This window comes from Emys orbicularis, chromosome 1 (genome assembly GCF_028017835.1).
Source record: "Emys orbicularis isolate rEmyOrb1 chromosome 1, rEmyOrb1.hap1, whole genome shotgun sequence".
NCBI classification, from domain to species: domain Eukaryota; kingdom Metazoa; phylum Chordata; order Testudines; family Emydidae; genus Emys; species Emys orbicularis.
Window position 1 is genome coordinate 178,182,762 of NC_088683.1, and position 24,449 is coordinate 178,207,210.

The following is a 24,449-nucleotide window of genomic DNA, read 5'->3' on the forward strand; positions in this document are numbered from 1 at the left end:
CTTAATGATTTCATTATTACAGCTGGATTTTGTATGAAAAACCAAAATTTCAAGGAGAGAAATATGTGCTAGAAGAAGGAGAAATGGTCCTGAATAGTCTTTGGGATCTTCGGGACATGAAACGCCATCCAAGGAACCTTGCAGTTGGTTCTATCAAACACGTAACAAAGGTATAGAGTTGGTTGATAATAGGACACAAAATGCAAATGTTAACATCAATACTAGCAGTGTCCTTGTAAGAATGGACGCTGCATGTCTGCTGTAGGTTTCCTGTCTCGTTGTCTTCAGACTAGTGGCCAGCGGACCTTCAGACTGTTGACACAAGTCTCAGAGTTTTGGCTGCTTCTCTGAACCTTTTGAGCCTTACCTCTCTGTCCAATTCTTCACCTTTCTTCTTCCCAACCCAAGACTGTAGTCTTCACTTTCTTCTTAAGTGCCTGAGTCTACTCATCTTCCTCTGAATGTAATAAGCAGATAGTTTATATGCTCTTGCCCCACAAAAACCCTCAGTCTGACTCATTGGTGCCCCTTCTTTATCACAGATATTTGATTGCCCAGTTAATTTAAGTAATAGGAATTAATTCTGATTCTTTGTTACAAACATTTTTCTGTTAAACATTGGACTGTCCACAACAGTCTGTCTGGTTCTCCTTTTGGGCACTAATGGTTGCTAATTATTATCTGTACCAAATATCCTCTAAAAATTACGCCTTACCATTTTTCCATATAGTTTTTTTCATAGTTACTGTAATACTCTTGCTGATAATATACTGATGGGTGTAATAGACTTAAGATGATTAGATAAGACACAGTTTAGAAACAAGACCGACTCTGATGTTCAGTTAAGTGAGTCCCTTTTGAATAGGTAAAAGCCAGATTTCACTTGTGGAAATAAAATATGGGACTGGAAAAACACACCACATAACTCAAATAACAAAAACAAAACATGAACCTCAGCCTAAACTTTCTCCCCAAGCTTGGCTGTTCCCAGGATCTCCCTGTAGAATCTACTCTATGCCAGCTCTAGTCACCTCTGCTACAGAGAAATGTCTTGTATTTTGATTAGAGTTAAAATCCACCTGCCAATGTGAGTCTACAGTTGTTACTCAGAGGAGCATTATATTCTTATGTAGCATTTTAGAAACTGCCCCTGTTACAGTATCCTTTGTCAGTAAAATGGGGAAGTAATGGGTCTAAACACCATGATGTTCACTGGGTATTCTAGTATTTATCAAGCTTCACTGCATATCATCCATGTGGTTTGTCAAGTGTATACCAACTTGCTGTCATGATACTTCAGTTTCTAATATGCACAATCCCAAGTCTGTAGTTAGAATTCACTATCGAATCTAGATATGGCTAAAGGGAAGAGATCTGCTTTTCTTAGGATTTCAGACCAAACTATATACTATTACTTACATGTAATATAGGTGCTTTTTCTGTATCCATGTAACGTACGTACTCAGCATCACAATACTAGCCAAAGACTCAGTTGGGGATTCATAAGGGTTAGTGGAACACATACAAAATATGATTGTATTGGCACCCAGAAATTAAAAAGCCACTTTAGTTTTATGCTCTTGATTTTTTTTTTAAATAAACATAATGCATCTGTTATTGTTCATTGAAAGAGCAATATATTTACCAGACCTTATGATTTAAAAAGAATCTGCACTCATTTTGTTGAGCACAGCATTCTAAAAGTTCACATGGTGAGAGCCCTTTATTGTGAATGAATTGTGACTTGTATTAAAATGTGAACGTGTCTTATTAAAATAGGTATTTTTGCATCTCTACTGGTCTACTAATCATTTCAAAATATATAATATTTGTGTCACCAGTGACACATGGGCATAATATCAAACCACTGATGGTAAACAAGTTTCAATCCCACTTAAAGATATTGAAAAGAAAGAGAGAAATTCAAAGAAGTCAACTGAGGACATGACTTATGAGAACAGTGAACTTAATGTGTCTAGTGCAATAAGCTGATGCTAAGAGAAACATTACAGGACAGAATATGAATTATGAATATTGGAAAAGAAGCAACGAATTACTGAAATTCAGCACCAGTAATAAAATAAGGAACTATGGGCTAAGATTAGAGGAGGATGAATGTATCCAGAACAGGGGTGGGCAAACTACGGGCCACATCCGGCCTGCCAGATGATTTAATCCAGCCCTTGAGCTCTCACTGGGGAGCGGGGTCAGGGGCTGCTCCATGTGCATGTGCTGCAGCTCCCGGAAGCAGCAGCATGTCCCCCCTCTGGCTCCTATGCAGAGGAGCAGCCAGGCGACTCCGCACACTGCCCCCGCCCCAAACGCCGCCCCCGCAGCTCCCATTGGCTGGGGACTGCAGCCAATGGAAGCTGCGGGGGTGGTGCCTGCGGACAGGGCAGCTCGCAGAACCGCCTGGCTGCGCTGCCGCGTAGGAGCTGGAGAGGGGGACTGGCTGTTGCTTCTGGGAGCTGCTTGAGGTAAGCGCTGCCTGGAGCCTGCACCCCCTCCTGTGCCCCAACCCCCTACCCCAGCCCTGATCCCCCTCCCATCCTCCAAACCCCTCGATCCCAGCCCAGAGCACCCTCCTGTACCCCAAAACCCCCTCATCCCCAGCCCCACCCCAGAGCCCGGACCTCCAGCCAGAGCCCTCACCCCAACCCCCGCCCCAGCCTGGAGCATGCTCCCACACCCTGAACTCCTCTTTTCTGCTCCCATCCCAGAGCCCGCACCCCTGGCCAGAGCCCTCACCCCCTCCTACACCCCAACCCCAATTTCATGAGCATTCATGGCCTGCCATACAATTTCAATACCCAGATGTGGCCCTCGGGCCAAAAAGTTTGCCCATCCCTGATCTAGGATGTTAGAGAAAACATTTGGATGGTGAGGACACTAATAATAATTGTGTCACAATCACTAGAAATTTTTAAAAGAGTTAAGTAGGTTTTGATCAACCATGAAATCATTTTTCCAGTCTCCCATGGTATGGTTCGTTTTTGTGGACCACAGCTGGGAGTGTTGTACACTGCAATACCAGGTTTTAATATTAGCATTTTATAGACAAGTCCCCCAAATACTTGAGCAATGACCTTTTGCCTAGCAATTGTGATAGGCTAGGGCTGCTCTGCTGTCAGTCCCTAGGTTCATGCAGAACTTTGCTGTGTGCAAGAATTCCTTAGCTGAAGATTTTTCCTAGAATCAGTGCCTAAGGGAAGTCTGCCTTTTCAGGATGTGCATAAGTGCTTAAATCAGTGCCTTATGGAACTCCTTTTTAAAGGGAAGTTTACTATGCACTATATATTTTAATTGATCAATCCTTGACCTTTTGGGGCCACATCTCTTGGAGTTGGTATATGTGTGTGGCATGGGAAAGTTTGCAATGTTGTTGTTGTTGCTCTGTTGGAAGGTTTGACTATCATCCTTTTTGTTGATGGGGTGGTTTGCCTGATGACTATTGGGTTTACCTTTCTGTCCGATCAGTTTGATGATATTGGCTGTGTGTCTGGGCTAGTTGTTTTTCTTTTAATTTTTTTAATGTTTTTTTTTACTGTGTTTTTTGTGTCTGTTGGATGCCTTCAAATAGCATCTTTATAAGTTGGTTAAATAATTGGGGATAGGGTAGTGCACTGGCCGGAGGAAGCTGTGATAGTGCATTTAATATTTTATTTTTACAGGACAGATGTTAGTGTATTGAAAAACAACTGGACAGTAGCTCAGTGTTCTGATTTGGGTGAAAGTCTCCACATGAAGCAGAGATTCTGTTAACTTTGTGGTAGCTTGTGGCTCAGCTCATTGTGGATGCAAATCGGATGTATGGTGTGTTTAATTTGCAAGAACCCAAACAAAATCCCAAAGAAATGGATTGTGCAGTTAGAGAAACTCAAACCCACTTGAAATAAGGTTGAGGTTGGGTTCTACCCAGATACGTGAACATCAGGTCAGGCCAGCGAAATCTCCACAGACACAGGCTGACTGCTGTTCCCATAGCTCAGCCCACTCAGCCAGCCATCTCAGACCGTCAGATCCCAGTTTCTTGTAAGACCTCCTCAGAGGTTCAGAGTCATATAATTCTTGTCCTGGACACGGGTAGCTCTTTTCACAGGTCTCTGGAAATCAAAAGGGGATGCTGGGTGCTGGGCTTACTCCTCAGAACCTCAGTTGTCTGCAGAAAAGGATCACTACCTTATCCATCCTGGAGAGGTTTTTGGTGCCCGGGGCCTATGTGTACTGTGACAAAGTCAAGCCGGATGGCTGCAAGAGGGTGCTAGAGAGTTTGACAGTCACCAGAAACTGCTTTCAGACAGATTTACAGATCTTCAATAGGTTTGTGTGGCCTGGAAGGCAGATATGTTAGACCTAGAATGTTAAAGGCCCTCTTCCCTACTAGCTGAGAAGGGGTTACCTCAGGTCAGTTAGGGACACCTGAATCCAATTAAGGGCTGCCTGAGACCTTTTACAACTGCTCCTCTGGCAAGAGAAAGGGGGAAGAGAGACAGACAAGCTGCTGCCAGGCTAGTGGCAGCAGGGCAAGCTGCTCCAGGGTGAGAGGTTGTGCCGCCTCCTCATAGGGGAAACAGCCAAACCTGAGTGTTGGCTAGGGAAGGACTGACACCCCAGGGCAAACAACAGGACGACACCCTGCCCCAACGAGGAGGCAGGGAAAGGTATCCCCCTTGGTTTTTGTATTTTTGAGACTGTTTCCTTTTAAATTGGTGGAGGATCCCCCCTTCGATGGATCCTGAGGCCTACCCTGAAAAGATGATCAAAGGGCTGATTTACCCCAGGCCTGCCATCGCCAGAGGGGGAAACACTAAGTCTGGTGAGATGAAGGAGGTGCCTTGCCAAGTACCCTTGTGCTGGTTAGCCAGGAAACAGTCCTCCTGTCAAGAAGCTTGTAACTGAGCAGCAGCAGGAAGCACCTCAGCCTCTTTTACATTGGTGGGGAATAGCGTAATCATGAGCTCCCTGGCCTAGGAGAGACACTTCAGAATCCCTAGAGTGAAGCTGATAGGGGACCCTCTTCTATTTAATGTGAAGGATGTAGGAATGCCTGCAATGTTTTATGAAGATTATATGTTCCACCTGTTTTTCTGATTGTCATTGTGTGGTTTCCCGGATGAGAATAAACTGTTCATTCAAGCAGCGGATACTTGCAGGAAAAGGGGAAAATAGCTGCACTTACCAGTGTCTAATGGACAATGCACATCATTCGTTTTTTAAATTTCCCCTCCAACCATGCACAGCTCACCAGTCTGGCTTGTAACTACGGGGGAGGGGAGAATCTAAGTAGACTCATAGACTTTAAGGTCAGAAGGGACCAATATGGTCATCTAGTCTGACCTCCCGCATGATGCAGGCCACAAAAGCTGACCCACCCACAACAGAGTCTTCCAGCCTGCGACCCCTGCCCTATGCTGCGGAGGAAGGCGAAAAACCTCCAGGGCCTTTGCCAATCTACCCTGGAGGAAAATTCCTTCCCGACCCCAAATATCAGTTGGACCCCGAGCATACAGGCAAGATTCTACAGCCGGACCCTCATTTTACCCGCGATGGCACGTTAATGCCTAATTGACTAAAATCACGTTATCCCATCAAACCATTCCCTCCATAAACTTATCAAGCCTAATCTTGAAGCCAGAGAGGTCTTTCGCCCCCACCGTTTCCCTCGGAAGACTGTTCCAAAATTTCACCCCTCTGACGGTCAGAAACCTTCGTCTAATTTCAAGCCTAAACTTCCCCACGGCCAGTTTATATCCATTTGTTCTCGTGTCCACATTACTACTGAGCTGAAATAATTCCTCTCCCTCCTTGGTATTAATCCCTTTGATATATTTAAAGAGAGCAATCATATCCCCCCTCAGCCTTCTTTTGGTTAGGCTAAACAAACCGAGCTCCTCGAGTCTCCTTTCATAGGAAAGGTTTTCCATTCCTCGGATCATCCTAGTGGCCCTTCTCTGTACCCGTTCCAGTTTGAGTTCATCCTTTTTAAACATAGGAGACCAGAACTGCACACAGTACTCCAAATGAGGTCTCACCAGCGCCTTGTATAACGGAAGCAGCACCTCCCTGTCCCTACTAGAAATACCTCGCCTAACGCATCCCAAGATCGCATTAGCTTTTTTCACAGCCACGTCACATTGCCAACTCATAGTCATCCTGCGATCAACCAGGACTCCGAGGTCCTTCTCCTCCTCAGTCACTTCCAACCTATGCGTCCCTAACTTATAACTAAAATTCTTGTTAGTCATCCCTAAATGCATCACCTTACACTTCTCACTATTAAATCTCATCCTATTATTGTGACTCCAATTTACAAGGTCATCCAAGTCTCCCTGCAGAATATCCCGATCCTTCTCCGAATTGGCAATACCTCCCAACTTTGTGTCATCCGCAAACTTTATCAGCCCACTCCTACATTCGGTTCCGAGGTCAGTAACGAATAGATTAAATAAAATCGGACCCAAAACCGAACCTTGAGGAACCCCACTGGTGACCTCCGTCCAACCCGACAGTTCACCTTTCAGTACTACCGGCTGCAGTCTCCCCTTTAACCAGTTCTTTATCCACCTCTGGATTTTCATATCGATCCCCATCTTTTCTAATTTAACCAATAATTCCACGTGCGGCACAGTATCAAACGCTTTACTAAAATCTAGGTAAATTAGATCCACCGCATTTCCTTTATCTAGAAGGTCTGTTACTTTCTCAAAGAAGGAGATCAGGTTGGTTTGGCACGATCTTCCTTTCGTAAACCCATGTTGTAATTTGTCCCAATTGCCATTCACCTCAAGGTCCTTAACTACTTTTTCCTTCAAAATTTTTTCCAAGACCTTGCATACTACAGAAGTTAAACTAACAGGTCTGTAGATACCCGGGTCACTTTTTTTCCCCTTCTTGAAAATAGGAACCACATTAGCTATTTTCCAGTCCATTGGTACCACCCCCGAGTTTACAGATTTATTAAAAATTATCGCCAAGGGGCTTGCAATTTCTCGCGCCAGCTCCTTCAATATTCTAGGATGAAGATCATCCGGTCCGCCCGATTTAGTCCCATTTAGCTGGTCAAGTTTGGCTTCCACCTCTGATACTGTAATGTCAATTGCCCCTCCTTTATTCCCCTCTGTCCCGCTCCCTCTATTCCTAAGACCTTCATTAGCCTTATTAAAGACCGACGCAAAATATTCATTTAGATATTGTGCCATGCCTAGATTATCCTTAATCTCCACTCCATCTGCATGCTTCAGCGGCCCCACTTCCTCTTTCTTTGTTTTCTTCCTATTTATATGGCTATAAAACCTCTTACTATTGGATTTAATTCCCCTCGCGAGGTCCAACTCTACACGGCTTTTGGCCTTTCTCACCGCATCCCTACATGCTCTGACCTCAATAAGGTAGGTTTCCTTGCCGATCTCTCCCCTCTTCCATTCTTTGTACGCTTTCTGTTTTTTCTTAATCGCCCCTTTGAGACGCCCGCTCATCCAGCTAGGTCTAATTCTCCTGCCCACTAACCGTTTCCCCTTTCTCGGGATACAGGCCTCAGACAGCTCGTGCAACTTCAGCTTGAAATAATCCCAGGCCTCATCTGCCTTTAGCTCTCTAAGTATGTTAGCCCAATCCACTTCCCTAAGTAGTCGCCTTAATTTATTAAAGTTGGCCTTTTTGAAATCGTAAACCTTAGTCACTGTTTTATTTCTGTTAATCCTTCCATTTAGTTTAAACCGAATTAGCTCATGGTCACTCGAGCCAAGGTTGTCCCCTACAACCATTTCCTCAACGAGGTCCTCACTGCTCACCAGCACCAAATCTAAAATGGCATCCCCCCTCGTCGGTTCAGCTACTACTTGATGAAGGAATTCATCTGCTAGCACGTCTAGGAACATCTGAGCCCTATTATTGTTACTAGCATTTGTTCCCCAATCTATGTCTGGGAAGTTAAAGTCCCCCATGATCACACAGCTCTTATTAGTTTTTACTTCCTTAAAAACATTAAATAGTTCTCTGTCCGCATCCAGGCTAGATCCTGGCGGTCTATAGCACACCCCAAGCAGTATCTCAGGGGAGGCTCTAGTAGTTCTTTTTCCCAGTGTAATTATTGCCCAGACAGACTCCGTCTTATCCATTCCATCACTTATTATTTCTTTACATTTTAGCTCATTATTGACATACAATGCCACACCCCCACCTTTACCTTTTTTCCGGTCATTCCTAAACAGCACATACCCTTCCATACCTGTACTCCAGTCATGACTACCATTCCTCCACGTTTCGGTTATTCCTACGATATCAGGTTTCATTTCTTGGACCAGGAGCTCCAATTCCTCCATTTTGTTACCTAGGCTTCTCGCATTTGTGTATAAACATCTTACCGTATGCTGTCTATCCTTTCTCCCATTAGTTATGCACTTTGGTACGGACCCCGTAATGTCCATCCGCCCCCTCCTTCTTATGTCCAATTCCCTACCCCTACCTATATCTGTGCTTATCTCTTCGCCCTCTTTTTCAGTGTTGGAATCTGGCGTGGAGATTAACTGGACATCTCCCAACCGTCTCCCCCAAGTTCCTAGTTTAAAGCCCTTTTGATGAGATGAGCCAGCCTCCCTCCCAGAAGTCTATTTCCTTCCCTACTCAGGTGAAGTCCATCCCGTGAGAACAGCTGTCTGTCCCCGAAAGCCTCCCAGTGGCCATACATCCCAAAGCCCTCTTTATAGCACCACTCCCTTAGCCAACTATTTATCCTCACAATTCTGTCTGCCCTTTGCTGTCCTTCTCTAGGAACAGGCAGAATCCCACTGAAGATAATCTGAGCCTCGACTTCCTTAAGCGTCTTCCCCAGCCTGGCATAATCTCCATTGATTCTCTCTCGCGAGAACCTAGCCGTGTCATTCGTTCCTACGTGAAGGACGATCAAGGGGTTCTTACCTGCTCCTTTTAGGATCCTTTTCAACCGCAGGTCCACATCCCGTATCTTAGCGCCCGGCAGACAGCACACCCTTCTGTTCTCTGGGTCCGCCCTGGTAACAGGCCTGTCTAACCTCCTCAGTAAGGAGTCCCCAATCACATAAACCTGCCTTTGCCTGGTGGCAGCGCAATCTACCAATCTATCCCCTGTTCCCTGTGGCCGTAACTCCTGTCTGTCTCTATTTTCCCTTATAGTCCCCCTATTGCCATCCTGTATCCTCCCGGGGCCGAGTATTGATGCTGCTTCCATCAACTCCTCCCCCCTGTCTATTGGACTAGCTGCCCTTCTTTTCTTCCTCTGCCTCCCACCATCAGTTACCACCTGCTGCGTCCCCTCCTCGTTAACCAAACACCCAAACCTGTTCCTGAGTTCTATTTCCCCCTCACTAGCTCTCCTTTTCCTTGGCCTGCTTCTCACGGTCACATGCTTCCACTGCTCTTGTTCTCCCCCTGACATTCCCCCCTCACAGACCATAGCCCCTGCTTCCATCTGCACCCCCGAGCATTCCCCTTCAGCTACCCCTTGCCTTTGCTCCATTAGCTGCTCAAACCCCCTTCTAAACTCCACCAGGGTCTCTACCTGCATCTCCAACCCTCGGACCTTTTCCTCTAACAGGGCATTTAGGCGGCATTTCATACAGACATACCTCTGATCAGGCGCACCTGCTAGGACCATATACATACCGCAGCAGCTACATGCTTTCATCTGCATTGTGTCCCCTGCTGCTTGGCTCATGGCTGCTATGGTCTCTGCCTGCAGCCTCTGGGGAGACAGAGCACGCCGACCATCGCGCCCTCCTGCCTCCCCTTCCACCTCCCCCTGTAAACTCCCACTTAAACTCCCCTGTTAGCAGCCCTGTTGGCCGGCTCCTGGGGGCCGCTGCTCGCTGCTAGTGGGAAAATGGGCACAGAGAACCTGGGATGGATAAAAAGACTACTGGTCACAGATCTCCAAAGGGAAGACTTGCAGATACCTGAACCCAGCTGGACCTGCTGAGTAATCATGGTTGGCACCCAGGGCCTGAACTAGGAGTGGCGGGATTCCATGCTGAGAGAGGTGAAGATGCATGTCTGTGTAGTGAACTCCAGGAGACTGGAGAGGGATTAAAGGTGCACCTAGCCCTGAACTGTGACATTTAACACTAAGGATTTGGAAACGCTAGTTATGCCTGCTTTGTAGCAAACCTGCTGCCAGTGGGAATAGGACTGTTTTTCAGAGGTCCCTGTTCTCTGAGGGTTGGTTTGGATATTCCCTGAACCACTTTCCAGTCTGAAGAAAGGAGTTGCCTTTTCTGGTGATCCCTAAAGATCCTAAGGAGGAAAGCAGCAGTGTGTTGCTCCTATGGAACCATGGAGGAAGCAGTTTAACCCCAGAATGGTGATGGTTGGGAGGAGAGGAGAAGAGAACAGTCATAGCACCTTGAAGATGTTTAATGTTAAAGGCAGAGAGGGATAGAGGGCGATGCTCACTGAAGGTTTGTGCTCTAATTAGGCACTTAGGCAGCACTCGTTACCCCGGCAAATGAACACGTCTATTCAGTGATGTCTTTCTCTCTCCGTTTAACTCTTTATTTTTTTTCTGTGCCTTAGTAACCTGACCCCAGCAGGCAGAAATGCCCACTGTGACGGGTTGGGTCACAGAAACCCCTTTGGGACTGCCACCTGATGTGCTGAGACTACCCCTGAGCCCGTTTTCTCTGTCAGCTTGGGACTTCAGAACCCTGCCTTGTTGAGCCAGACATGCTAGCCTGCTGCAAACACAGACCAAGGTCTGAACCAGGGGTCGGCAACGTTTGGCACGCGGCTCGCCAGGGTAAGCACCCTGGCAGGCCGGGCCAGTTTTATTTACCTGCTGACGCGGCAGGTTCGGCCGATCGCGGCCCCCACTGGCCGCGGTTCGCCGTCCCGGGCCAATGGGGGCGGCGGGAAGCGGCGCAGGCGAGCGATGTGCTGGCCGCGGCTTCTCGCCGCCCCCATTGGCCCTGAACGGCGAACCGCGGCCAGTGGGGGCCGCGATCGGCCGAACCTGCCGCGTCAGCAGGTAAATAAAACTGGCCCGGCCCACCAGGGTGCTTACCCTGGTGAGCCGCGTGCCAAACATTGCCGACCCCTGGTCTGAACCATGTCCCCCATAAGCTGCAGACTTAACTGAAAACAGCTTAAGAAGTGCTCCTGTCTCTAGCACCCAGACACCCAGCGGGATCCAAACCCCAAATAAATCTGTTTTACTCTGTATAAAGCTTATACAGGGTAAACTCATAAATTGTCCGCCCTCTATAACACTGATAGAGAGATATGCACAGCTGTTTGCTCCCCCAGGAATTAATTATTTACTCTGGGTTCAATAATAAGCAAAAGTGATTTTATTAAATATAAAAAGTAGGATTTAACTGGTTTCAAGTAATAACAGACAGAACAAAGTAAATTACCAAGCAAAATAAAACAAAAACACGCAAGTCTAAGCCTAATACATTAAGAAACTGATTATAGATAAATCTCACCCTCAGAGATGTTCCAATGAGCTTTTTTCACAGACTAGACGCCTTTCTAGTCTGGGCCCAATCCTTTCCCCGGTACAGTCCATTTTCCAGCTTAGGTGGTAGCTAGGGGATTTCTCATGACTGCCACCCCCTTTGTTCTGTTCCACCCCCTTTTATAGCTTTGGCACAAGGCGGGAATCTTTTGTCTCTCTGCATGATTTTGGTTCCATATGACCATAAATTGGAAAAAAAACCTATTTTTCAGTTTTGTATCTGACCTGAAACCAAGTGTGGTGATGGATTTGCATCCACGTATCTGAAATTTGAAGGGGTTGAGATTGGAGGTACTGGTTCTTAACCTCCAAATTATCACGGTTTTGGAGATTTTGTTTTGTAAAGACTGGTTTCATTAAAAGTCTTACTGAAGTTTCAGTAAGTAATGCTGCCCGTTAAATCAGTTTGTTCAGGCAGATCTGATCATCCCAGGACAAATATTTACTGATCTAAAGTCCACATATTTAAAATATATAAGCTATGGTACAGTATGGGTGTGTATTTGCAAAGACGTAATATGTATCTTGTACAATAACACCTCAGGCTAACTTTTACCGTGCTCTGAGGTCAGTGGGCTAACTTCATCCCCCAAATAAGCAGATGAAACTTGTTTGGCTTCTCGTCTAGGGGACCTTTACCAGCTTATTACAGCACAGAATTTCATCCAATGGGTGTAAATCAGGGCATAGTTTGTAACCTAGGCCTAGATTTTTAAAGATATTTATGTGTTGCTGAGATCAGTTTTGCAATGTCTAACTGATTAGGAGCCTAAATCTCATTTTCCTAAGTGATTTGGGTCCTTAGGAGTCTACTCCCATTGACTTGCAATGGGATTTAGGCTGCTAAGTGCCTACAGCCCTTTTGAAAATGAGATATAGGCTCCTAAATCAATTATGCACTGCAACGCTAAGCATAGCAATGCCTAAATTACCTTTAAAAATCTGGTCCCTAATCTAATTTTAAAAAAATATAGTCATAAAATTACATACTGTTTACTCAAAAATTTTATTACCTTTAAAAATTGATGTGTTAATTGCTTTTGGTCATGACCACAAGTTACTATGTAACTATGTGTGAAAGGAGTTGGTATACTCAGTGCAGTTCGCAAAAAAACCATCACAATTAGTAAACAGGTCAAGTTTGTGGGCCTCCAAGTCAAGCTGAACAGACACTAAAGCAAAATTAGGGAGTTTGCACTGCCCCTGCTTGTGCTTCACCTACCTGGTGAAGAACTATATTATTCCAGTCTTTAGTGCTGTCAGTGGGGCACTTTTTATGAGCACTAAAACTAAAAACAAATCTGGAAGCATTTCCAAAAGAATAATAAGAAGCATATAGACTTATTCCAAGCATCAACTTTAGAATGATGCTCCTTAGGTAAACTGAAACAAAACAGATATTGACTCATATGAGATACTGTGTCTGTGCAGTTAAAAGTACCTTCTTTCTCCACCTTTTTTGCCATGTAATCACTGTATTGTGCTTGCCGAAAATGATTATTGGCATAATTCTCTCTAGAATTTTATGATAGAAAGTTCTAATTTTCCTAACAAAAACTGAATTGTTTGATTCCAGAATTTAGGTGCATGTTGTATAGGCTAAAGTCATAAATGTATAAACAGTATATGATATATATGTAAGGAGGAGGGGGAAGGAAGGAAAGAGAGAGATGTTTTCTTGTACCTTAAGCAGTTACTGCCTAATTCATTAGGAAAATCGCAAACAAGCAAGCTTTGAAAGCCTGGATTAGATTGGATTACAAAATGTACAGATTATAGCAGAAAACAGGAGCCTCAGATAATCTCTCTCCATTGTGGCTGTATCACATGCACATATTCATGTGAACTACAAATTCTTTTTTACCTGCTCAGCTGTATGTTTAGATCCAGAGGCATGAGTAGCATTTCTTTAGCAATTTTCTATAAGGGTATTGTACTGGCAATTTTCTACTATATCTTTCTGGTTTTGATCTTCTGATACAAAAGTATAGTTGCAATTTTTTGTTGCTGAAAATAAATACTGTGCATTGTTTGCTAGGTACAATACAAAGGAAATGTGATTGTGTGTGAGAGCATTGCTAGTGTATTATGTTACTGTACTGTGGGCCTCTTGGGGAAAGTGACTTAACATTTCTCTGAAGTAATTTTACCATAATTATTACTTTATTGCTCACAGTTCAATAACTATCAAAATAACTTTGTGCACCAGCAAGAGAGACTTGTTTTTATTTTTGGATAATTTGTTACTGCTTCAGTGGAACCTGTTCAGAGCCTTCCAATCCTGGGGTGAGGTTCTGTGCTATACAATTGAGATACATCCTGATCCTAGGCTTCTCTGGAGGCTGGAACAGTCCCTGACATAATTTAGATCAGGGGTGGCCAACCTGAGCCTGAGAAGGAGCCAGAATTTACCAATGTACATTGCCAAAGAGCCAGTAATACATCAGCAGCCCACCATCGGCTCCCCCACTCCCAGCGCCTCCCACCACCGGCAGCCCTGCAGAACAGCGCCTCCCTCCCCCTCCCTCCTTCCCCGCACCTCCCAATCAGCTGTTTTGTGGCATGCTGGAGGCTCTGGGAGGGAGTGGGGGCAGAGCAAGAGCACTGCAGGCTCAGGGGAAGGGGTGGAGTGGGGGCAGGGCCTGTGGCAGAGCCAGAGGTTGAGCAGTGAGCACCCCCTGGCACATTGGAAAGTTGGCGCCTGTAGCTCCAGCCCCGGAGTCGGTGCCTATACAAGGAGCTGCATATTGACTTCTGAAGAGCCGCATGTGGCTCCGGAGCCACAGGTTGGCCACCCCTAATTTAGATAACCTTGGGGGGCTGTCCAAGTTCCCTCAGCCCCTCCTTGTCTCATGGGCCAGAAAGATGCCTGAAATCTCTGTAGTGTTGTTCCCACTCCTCTTGCCTCCTATGCTTGTGAAGGGGTCCTCAGAGAACAGCTTTACTTCTGCTGTGCCTGTGCCAGGGGAATTCTCCCCACTCTGATCCAGGGCTTTTAGGGCCCCTGAATGCCACTTGGATTACAGGGCCAGAGCAGGGGAGAGGATTTCACCCTTGATGTTCTAGGCTGAGCAAAGCATTTAAGCACATGCCAAACTTTTAAAGCACGTAGTTGTTAGAGGGCTTTCCCTCAACCCTTTCACTTCCCTGGTTCTTGTCACGCAGACCGCAAGCAGCAAAAAAACAGAAGTCCGAAGTGCAAACAATGCGATGTTTAATGGGGCTAGTTTCCAAGCAAGCATATTCCAAAGCCCTTCACACCAGTCGGGCTTATTTCTATATGCCAGTAGAGTCTGTTCCCCCGTGTTCTGTTCCCAGCTCTGATGCCACAGAGCATATACCCCGTATCCCCCTTCCCAGTTCTGACGCCGCAGGGCATTTACCCCATGTCCCCCTTCCCAGTTCTGATTCCGCAGAGCCTTGCCTGTGTCCATGTTCCGCGTTCCCTATTCCCGTCTCTCCCCCCTCCCCCCCAGCAAGCGTACCTTAACCAATCATTTTACTGAAATTTAACTAACCAATCCTAACCTATTGTAACATACCGTAATTCTCTAACCAATTATATTCCACTACCCTAATTAACTTACACCTAGCAAAATTAGTTATACAGCAGACAGAAACAATTAGAGAACCAGACAGATTAACAATGAAAAGTGGGAGCCATAAAGATAAAACAATACAGAAATGAGGGTTTCACAACCACAACCATTGATAAGTGATTTCTTGCCAGACAGGATGCTATCAAACTAAGTTTTCATTAACCATCTTAAGATCTATTTCTTTAGCTGGTGGTGATGGGCATTATCAGGAGAGGATCATCTTCCTAACAGCCCAACACCACCTTATTTCAATGTGACTGATTTGGAATGTGAGGATGTGACCGTACACTTCCCAGCTTATCACTGCCCCTGCTGCTTAGCCAAAGGCCTTAGCTTAAGAACAAGGCCTCAGACTATCCTAGTGAGAGAAGGCCCATACACAGGCAGACTGTGATTTTGATTTTGTTTTTATACCCCTGTAACTAACTAAGTGATAAAAATACACCTAAGTTCTTAAACTATAGGCCTTTACAGTATTCTAACAGTACAGGTCTGTAGCATCTTATGCTGGGGTTAAGTTCTGCAGTCAGCGCGTAAAGCGAAAATCGCGTATAGTCAAAATTACATTGAGTGTAATGGCGGGCGGAATCGCCCGCACTTCAGGTACAGTATTAAAATTGTTATTTTTCTCTTTTTTGTTTTGTTTTTGTTTTTGCCAATCACGTAAAGCTGAAATCGTGCATGTTAAATGCGTGTAAGATGCGACAGACCTGTAGTTAACTCCCTTTCGCTTCAGTGCTTAACTGCTTTGCTGAATCAGGGCCTAAAAGGAAACCTTACATTGAGCTGTAGTGTGTCAAAAGCTGTTTTTAAAAAAATAAAAACACCACTGGTGCTACATTTTACATGTGTGTTGAAATTACCATAGTTAAAGACAGTCTCTGCACATTTCTTCGGAAGAACTGTGAGACTTGGGAAGTTCTTATCCAGAATTGATAGGCTCATGGATAGGAGCTCCAGTGATAAAATCCTAGTGCCCAGGGCCGGTGCAACCACTAGGCGAACTAGGTGGCCGTCTAGGGCGCCTAGTGGTTGAGGGCGCCTAAAAGCCCGCTCAGGCGAGGCGGTGGAGTGGAGGTGAGCTGGGGCGGGGGGGCGCGGGGATGGCCGCCCTCAGTAACGGGGGGGTGGGGGCGCACAGGGGAACCACTCCCTGCCCCAGATCACCTCCACTCTGCCTCCTCCGCTGAGCACACAGCCCCCGCTCTAATTCTCCTCCCCTCCCAGGCTTGCGGCGCCGATTGGAGGATAATTAGAGCGGCGCTGGCGTGCTCAGCAGAGGAGGCGGAGCGGAGGTGAGCTGGGGCAGGCTCCCCGGGCGGGGTTAGCTGCAGGGGGGGGGTAGCTGCTGCGGGGGGGCTCCCCAGTCGGGGGGGCAGCGGGCTTCCCGGGTGGCGGGCGGGGTTAGCTGCCGCGGGGGAGGGGGGGCTCCTCTGGTGGGGGGAGGAGAGGGATTAGCTGGGGCGGGGTTAGCTGGGTGGGGGGGTGGCACTAGGTGGAAGTTTCGCCTAGGGTGCAAAACTTCCTTGCAACGGCCCTGCTAGTGCCACCATCTTAACATGTACTGTATAAAGAAAAAGCATTAGGTAGCTACCTGGCACTGGAAACATTCGTTTTGGCTTTCACTTTCTTTGCCTTTCTCTGGAATGCTGCCCTTTTATTTAAAGTAACATAAAATTGAATTTACACAATTTGAGGGCGTAAGTCATATGCATTGCAAAACTTAATTACAGGGAGTCCTAAATAAATTTCTGAAGTAGTTATAATTGAAGCCTCATTCCAGGGAAGCATCCTTATAAGTACACCCTTTAATTCCAGTGAAATCCAAGAGTTACTCATGCTCGAAGTTAAATACGTGCCCTTCCTGAAATTAAGATGGACATAATCATGTGCTTAAATTCTTTCCTGAATTGGGATCTGGGTTTGTATATAATATTAAATCTGGAATCTTTTTTCTTTTATTGATTTAAATTATTATACACTAAGCATTAAACTGCTCATCAACAAGCATGCCCGATTCTAAACTGTGCAGTTAAACGTTGTATTTTATTTTAGACATATTTAATGTAACTCTACACACGGTCATAATTACCTAATTTAAGATGATACTGAAAAGGAGCCATGTATATGTGTATGCTATTCTTTAATGAATACTTATTATAGAAAATTAGAAAGCACCACTGAATCCAAATGTAGTAAAAAGAAAATAGTGTAATATCACAACCAGTTGACTTCAATGTTTTCATCATAAAGTTGTTAAAAATCCAAGAAGTCAGAAACACTATATAAATAGCTTCTTCTGTTGGTAAATATGATTTAATAAAAGCATATTTAGGCTGAGATTTTCAAAGGAGCCCACAAGAGTTAGGTGCTAAACTCCCATGGAAAGTCAGTGGAAGTTGGAGGCCTAACTCCTTTAGGACGCTGAAAATTCCAGCCTTAATTTTTAAAAAGTTGTACTGTTCTGTAGAACCCAAAGTTATTGTGTTAAGAAAATAATTGAAATAAACATAGCTTTAAAAGGAAGGACCTGTATTTCTAGCAGTACTGGCAAACTTTCCAAATGTAATTAACCTTTACAGTCTGATTTGTTTCTGCAGGATTGCAGCATTCCAGAAATAGAGTTTTGCCCACAAGCTGGAACAGAGGGGTTTCCTGTCTGCATACAGAGTGCAGTTGCCAATTTAGAAGAACTGGATGTTAAAAGCACCTTTTACATAATTGTCAAGTCAGGAGTGTGAGTATTGGAATTCTTTACTAGTAGTTTGTAAGCTGGTGGAATGACATAGCAGGAAAAAACACTTGCAATCAAAAAGGATTTTTCTGAGGGCATTATATTTATAAAAATAAGTTAACATAAACTCCCTAGTTTGTTTCAGTCCAGTTCTATGATTCCTTGGTGTGCAGCCTGACTCTCTCAAAGGCATTTTTCCTCTGTTTTCCTATCAGCCAGTCTTGTAGACCTTTCCTTGAGCACCTGTATAAGTAGAGGAGGAAGCTCAGATAAAGTCAACTTCTTGTTCACTGGAGACCAGTAGTGTCCTTTTACCCAACCACACTGTTAAAAGCATAACAGTGTGATTGAATTCCAGAAAATAAATATTGCCTCAATTAAGCACTCCTGAAGCGGCAACTGTGCCCTTACTTTCTGTGTGGCTAGTCAGAAGGGCTATGCAAAATGAGCCAAATCCAGACTCCCTCACCAGTCCAGTACTTTGTGTGTTTAGCAGAGGAAATATGTTTGCACAGAACTTCCCGGTCCTTTCGTTCTAGAGTGAGATGTTTTCCTCTTTTCCAGAATCATTATGGAGTGACAGGAGTCACTCCATGATTGGGGTTAAAGCTAGCTTCCCATTATGAATCTAGCTTCCCTGAGGTTCACATGCAACTTCTGATCCCCAGGCAGAATATTTTTGTGAAGTTTGGAAAAAAATTAGAAAATGAGTTTTAAAGCTATGAGAAAAGGAAAGGAGAAAAGTGTCTTAACTACAGTAATTTTTAATTGCTTACAATTTTCTAGATAGCAAGTTTTAAGTACTTGATACTCCACGTGCATATAAGCCCCCACCTCCATTCTTCATCACTGTCCACTAGTCTCATATCCCACCCACTATAACCCACCTAGTCTTTCCCCACCTCACCCTTACACACATACTTCCTTTTGACATGACAATCTGAAGGAGGGAGCCATGCTTCAAGGACCTTAATGTCAAAATAAGACCCCCTAGTTTTCAAATAAATGTAGTGAATGGACATATTCTAATAAGTCTGAAGCAAAGCCCAGTGAAGTCAATACAAAGATTTCTATCTTATTTTGAATCATGAGTTCATGATAAATTTAGATGCCGGTGTTGGTCTCCAGATATTTGTAGTCATCAGTAGTAATCTTTAGGTTTTGCTTATTCACAGTGTAACAAGATGGCCTTTTATGATAAGTGACAAATGTTTTCTTGTCTTATTTCTTCTGGGTTAGACACTGAAGGAATCTTAAATTAATTTTCTAAGATTGTAGCCACACATTCTAAATCCTAATGTTTAAATGTATTTTGTATTTAAGATACTTTATGTATCTGGTGCATATTGTCTAGCCCTGATGGATATAATCAAGAAAAGAATGTACACTCTTAACATATTTAATTGTTTTAAACAAGTAATTTTTTCTCCTCATTGCTATAGATGGCTTGCCTATTCAGACCCTAATTACAAAGGAGATATGTTAGTTTTGGAAGAAGGCAACTCACCATCTGAAATTTCTGCTGCAGATGTGAAATCTCTGCGTCCTCTAAAAATGGTGAGGATGTTGCGATTCTCTGAATGATGCACCCCATTTAATGATTTGGTCTAAAGATAACTTTGAGTTGAATATTCTCTTTACAGTTTTTTAGAGATTTTTGCATGTCTAACATAGATGTCATGCAGTGGTGTATTACAATACATTTGCCATTCATCTGAAAAGTTGCTACGCTCCCACATTTGCACATTTAGAGCTCTCAAATAAGTCTGGGAAGGCTGTATTACTTGGCACTGGGAGAAGAGATAGGTGCATGTTTGCAGCTCATACCTCTCTCAAGTGGGTCAAATCAGAACAGTCCAAGAATTGGGAAAGTTAAAATTGGGATTTCATATTCCCCATGTTTAGGAGTTTTTGGATGTAGACTGTAGGTGTGGTCTATTATAGATACAAAACTTGGATCCAGTTCTGGGTTTTTGGTCCATCTGCAGTTTGGATGTTGTGGTGGTGAACTGTATTGTTGCAACACATTGACAGTGCAGATTGTGACAGCAAATTTCCATAGAGGTATAATATTCTTCTTACTTTCTTTTCAATGCAAACTTCCAGAGCTTTGGGAATGTTCAAGTCAGAGAGGAACACCGGGTTCCTCAATGCAGTAGGACATCTTAGTAAAAGAACAACTTGTGTCAAGAGGATGTGGATTAACTGCCTCTTTAAATAAGACCCAAAAGTTGTGCCTTTAAGGTTGTGCAGTTTTTGTTGGAACCAACAACAACTGGTTATAAAAGCTTCTTCAGAAAACCTTTGCATACTGGTACAGCTAGAGTCTGCTGCAGGTGCCAGGTCAGAAGAAGAAATAACTACTCAAACTGCCTGGTAATCTTCCTGTGACTATGCACTGCATAGCAATCTTGATACACAGGCAACCTAATACTCCTTTGATGGCCAGCTTGTGGATATAAACATGGAAAGGGATGGATACAGATACAATGGCATGTAGCTTTAATGTGTACATAAAGGCTCCAAAGGGAGATCTTTCAAAACTACAAGGGGCAGTTACGTGCCCAGCTCCCACTGAAAGTCAGTGTGAGTTGTGCACCTGCCTTCCATTTGTGCCTTTGAAAATCTCTCCCCTATTCTGCAAATACGTTGAAGGATTACAACAATCCTTGACTACCGTTTCCAGCACTGGAACATTGTTATTCATATGCGATGTTGTGCCTCCCTTCATAGATGGCTTACATTGTTCTCATTCCTGGGAATTTACCCATCAGCCTGTGTTCTGGTGAAATAAGTTTTGATATAAATAACTTTTTGGTATATGATCCCTACTGCTTTAAGAAAACTTGTAATGTATGTGGAACAGTTTTAAAGGTTATTTTGATTTTTTTCTAATCTGATCAGTGGTATAAGTGAATGACAAATAAGTAGTAAATACTTGGATCCATAGTGCAAGTAAAGACAAACATGTATAAAGTGTTGTTTTGGTTTTTTTATTCAGAGGCTCGTAAAAACATTCTGTGTTTGTAGACCATTTTTATAGATGTTCCTTGGTTTTGTGAATTATCAGTGTATTTAAATGTCAATTAGATTCAACACAGACTGGAATCATCTAGTATAGCTGCAAGAACTGCATACTCCTCTAGGGTTATAAAATGTACACATATGGAAATATAATTTAAGATTTTATGTAATTATTTATTTATGTATTTTATATCTTAGGGTGGACTAAAGGTACAAATGCCTATGAATGTTAAGGTAAGTACCGAGCATGCTGCCAATAAAAGATTCTGTCACAGAGAGACCCTGATTTAAGACTACTTCCTTTTCTTAGTGTGGGAAATACCTCTTCTCTATTGTCTATGGAATATTAGATTAGGCATTCTGCATCTGCCCACTTCCTAAGAACAAATTCTGTGATGCTACACAGCCCAGGAGTTACATGTGCTTTGTGAGACATAAAAGCAGCGGCAGGATTTTTTTCCAAGATAACTGAATGTCAGTTGTATGAAGAAGAATTTTAAAGGAACTACAGTCTGAAGTGAGTTTCTCCTGGTTGACACATCCACAGGCATCAGTGAACAAAGGACCCCTGTAGGTCAAATGTCTACTTCACCACATTCAAAAAATAAGAGAAAGGAAGTACACTCTCTTCCCTTCCCTTCCCTTCCCTTCCCTCCCCACCCCCCACTGCAAGAGTCAAATCATGATTGGGAGGGCCCATCTTCTGGAGCACATTAGGGTGTGTGTGATTGGAGTCCAATTGGAGGGTGGGAAGGGAGGCCAGAAACATTTTTCTTTGCTTTTAGTCTGCCTCCCCCCCCCCCCCCCCAGTTCCCCACAGAAATATATATGGCTCCAGTTAACTTATTTAAAAAAAAAAAAAAAAAAAAAGCTGTAGCCTGGCCAATTGCATGCCAGAGCCATACCCATAGAAGGGAGTTACTCTAGCACACAGTGCATGTGACGCTGGTGAAGGGTGAACAGGTGAATCCAGAATGAGGAACTGTGCAATGCCAGAGGTAAGGAACCCATAGAATTTTCCTGCACCCAGGCAACTCTTCAAATCCCAACAAATTCTGATAGTGGTGTTTTTTGTTTTTTTTTACTGTACGTCCAATGGAGGCTGTCCTGTTCCTCTATTCATGTCTGTCTAGTGCAGATCCATCAGCCACGGATTCCTTGGCTGGGCAGACCATGGATATTTTCTGCTGGATCCGGCTTATGGTGTCTCATCACTCAGCTCAAATGAAACTCTATGAATCTAGCGTATTTCATGGATTTTAAATATATGGGGTGAGATTCTCACCCCTGCTTGCTTCTTTACACTGAATGAAAAGGGCTGGAGCAGCATAAAGGAGCTGTAGGAGCCCCAGATCCAGCTTTGAGACAATTCCCGCAGCGCAGGATTTGAGGAACATAGTCATAAGATGGCTCTCTGAAAACACTCTGGCAAGTCTCAGTCTAGGCAGCCTGGGAAGGGCAGCCGGGCTAGAGCACAAAGCACTGCAGAGATTCTGGGTGGCCTGGGGAAGCTGCCTTTACCTAGGGCTTCTCACATGGAAAATTTTATCAGCATAACTGTACTGTTTCAGTTATCTGTGGCCACTCTTGTTCAAGTAAAGGTGTCCACACAGGCAGTTATAGTGGTATAATTATATTGGTATAACTATACTGGTCAATTTTCCTGTGTAGAGAAGCCCTTAGACTGCCTGCTACAGCGGTCAAAATCATACCAGGGCTTGTCCAGACCCTGGAGCAACCTGCAATCAGGAGGGCTCAGGAGAGACAGCACAGAATTTCCACCATGGTGGGGCTGCTGAGAAAAAAATTGCATTCCTGGACAATGCGGCACTATATGTGTCAGATTTAAGATTACTAAAAGTTAAAGTACTAAATACATTGTTTCAAACCACATTCTCCAGATAGTAATATATGAGAAAAAAGACTTTGGAGGATGGGCCAAAGAGCTTTCTGGAAACACTGATGCTGTCCCAGCACTCTTCAGAAGTGATGAGGATTTCCAGGGAATTGGATCAATATGTGTCATTGGTGGAGTGTGAGTATATTTCATTTTTGTATTTAGTGTTCTCTGTAAATAGATAAATGACAAATTACTCTCTTTATAAGTAATCTAATTACAATCAAGGTTTCAAAAAATAGTCCTAGGATAAACCACAACCACAAACATTTATGTCTTGGAACAAACATTTGTGGAGTATCTATACTAACATATGCAGATGTGTTAAATAACAAGGTAATTGGCAATCAGTTAAGGTGAGTTAAATATAGTATAGACAATATCTTGTGTGGGCAGGGGAAGGAATGGATTGACTTTTTTTTTTTTTTTAAATCTTAGGCCTTGTCTTCACTAGGAAAAAAGGTATGTGTTTAACTTGTGTTAGGTAATACGTGGTAACTGACACTAAGGCCTTGTCTACACTACGAGAGTACTTCGATTTTAGTTAATTCGACTATGTGGAATCGATATTACTAAGTCGAACGTGTGTGTCCACACTAAGGACAGTAATTCGACTTTGTGAGACTTTGTGAGTCCACACTAACGGGGCAAGCGTCGACATTGGAAGCGGTGCACTGTGGGCAGCTATCCCACAGTTCCCGCAGTCCCCCCTGCCCTTTGGAATTCTGGGTCGAGCCCCAAATGCCTTCTGGGTAAAAAAATGTGTCGAGGGTGCTTTTGGGCGCCTGTCGTCATCCGTCCGTCACTCAAGCCCTCCCTCCCTCCCTCCCTCCCTGAAAGCGCCGGCGGGAAATAATTTCGCGCGCTTTTCTGATTACTGACAGCGCGGACGCCACAGCAGTGCGAGCATGGATCCCGCTGCGACCATCGCTGCAGTTGTGGCAGTTCTCAACGCCTCGCAGCTTCTCCTCCACCTGTACCAGAGGCAGCTGCAGATCAATCATGAGAGGAGGCTACGGCACTACCGTGACGGCATGAAGTCGGACACTAGCTCCGACCTCTCTGAGAACATGAGACCCAGCGCCCAGGACATCTCGCTGTCACTGGGTCTTGTTGATACTGTTGAACGGCGATTCTGGGCCCGTGAAACCAGCACGGAATGGTGGGACCGCATAGTGCTGCAGGTCTGGGATGAATCCCAGTGGCTGCGCAACTTTCGCATGCGGAAGGGGACTTTCCTCGAACTGTGTGAGTTGCTGTCCCCTGCCCTGAAGCGAAAGGACACCCGGATGCGGGCAGCCCTGACTGTCCAGAAGCGAGTGGCCATAGCCCTCTGGAAGCTCGCAACGCCAGACAGCTACCGGTCCGTCGCTAACCAGTTTGGCGTGGGCAAGTCTACCGTGGGGGTTGCTGTTATGCAAGTAGCCAGGGCAATCGTCAAGCTACTGCTATCTAAGGTAGTGACCCTGGGAAACGTGGAGCTCATCAGAGATGGCTTTGCCGAGATGGGATTCCCAAACTGCGGTGGGGCTATAGATGGGACTCACATCCCTATCCTGGGACCGGACCACCAGGCCAGCCAGTACATCAACCGGAAGGGCTACTTTTCCATGGTGCTGCAAGCACTGGTGGACCATCGGGGACGTTTTACCAATATCTACGTTGGATGGCCGGGCAAGGTTCATGACGCTAGGGTGTTCAGGAACT

General features: G+C 44.5%; 1 protein-coding gene across 1 annotated transcript in view; it reads left to right on the forward strand.

Moving 5' to 3' along the window:
• The window catches only part of CRYBG3 (crystallin beta-gamma domain containing 3), a 140,920-nt gene that overhangs the window by 66,665 nt on the left and 49,806 nt on the right, over positions 1–24,449 (forward strand). Inside the window, exons 7-11 of the mRNA XM_065423274.1 lie at positions 23–170; positions 17,688–17,824; positions 19,264–19,378; positions 21,044–21,079; positions 22,747–22,880. Coding sequence (XP_065279346.1) covers positions 23–170; positions 17,688–17,824; positions 19,264–19,378; positions 21,044–21,079; positions 22,747–22,880 — 570 coding nt within the window. The remainder of the gene's footprint in view (positions 1–22; positions 171–17,687; positions 17,825–19,263; positions 19,379–21,043; positions 21,080–22,746; positions 22,881–24,449) is intronic.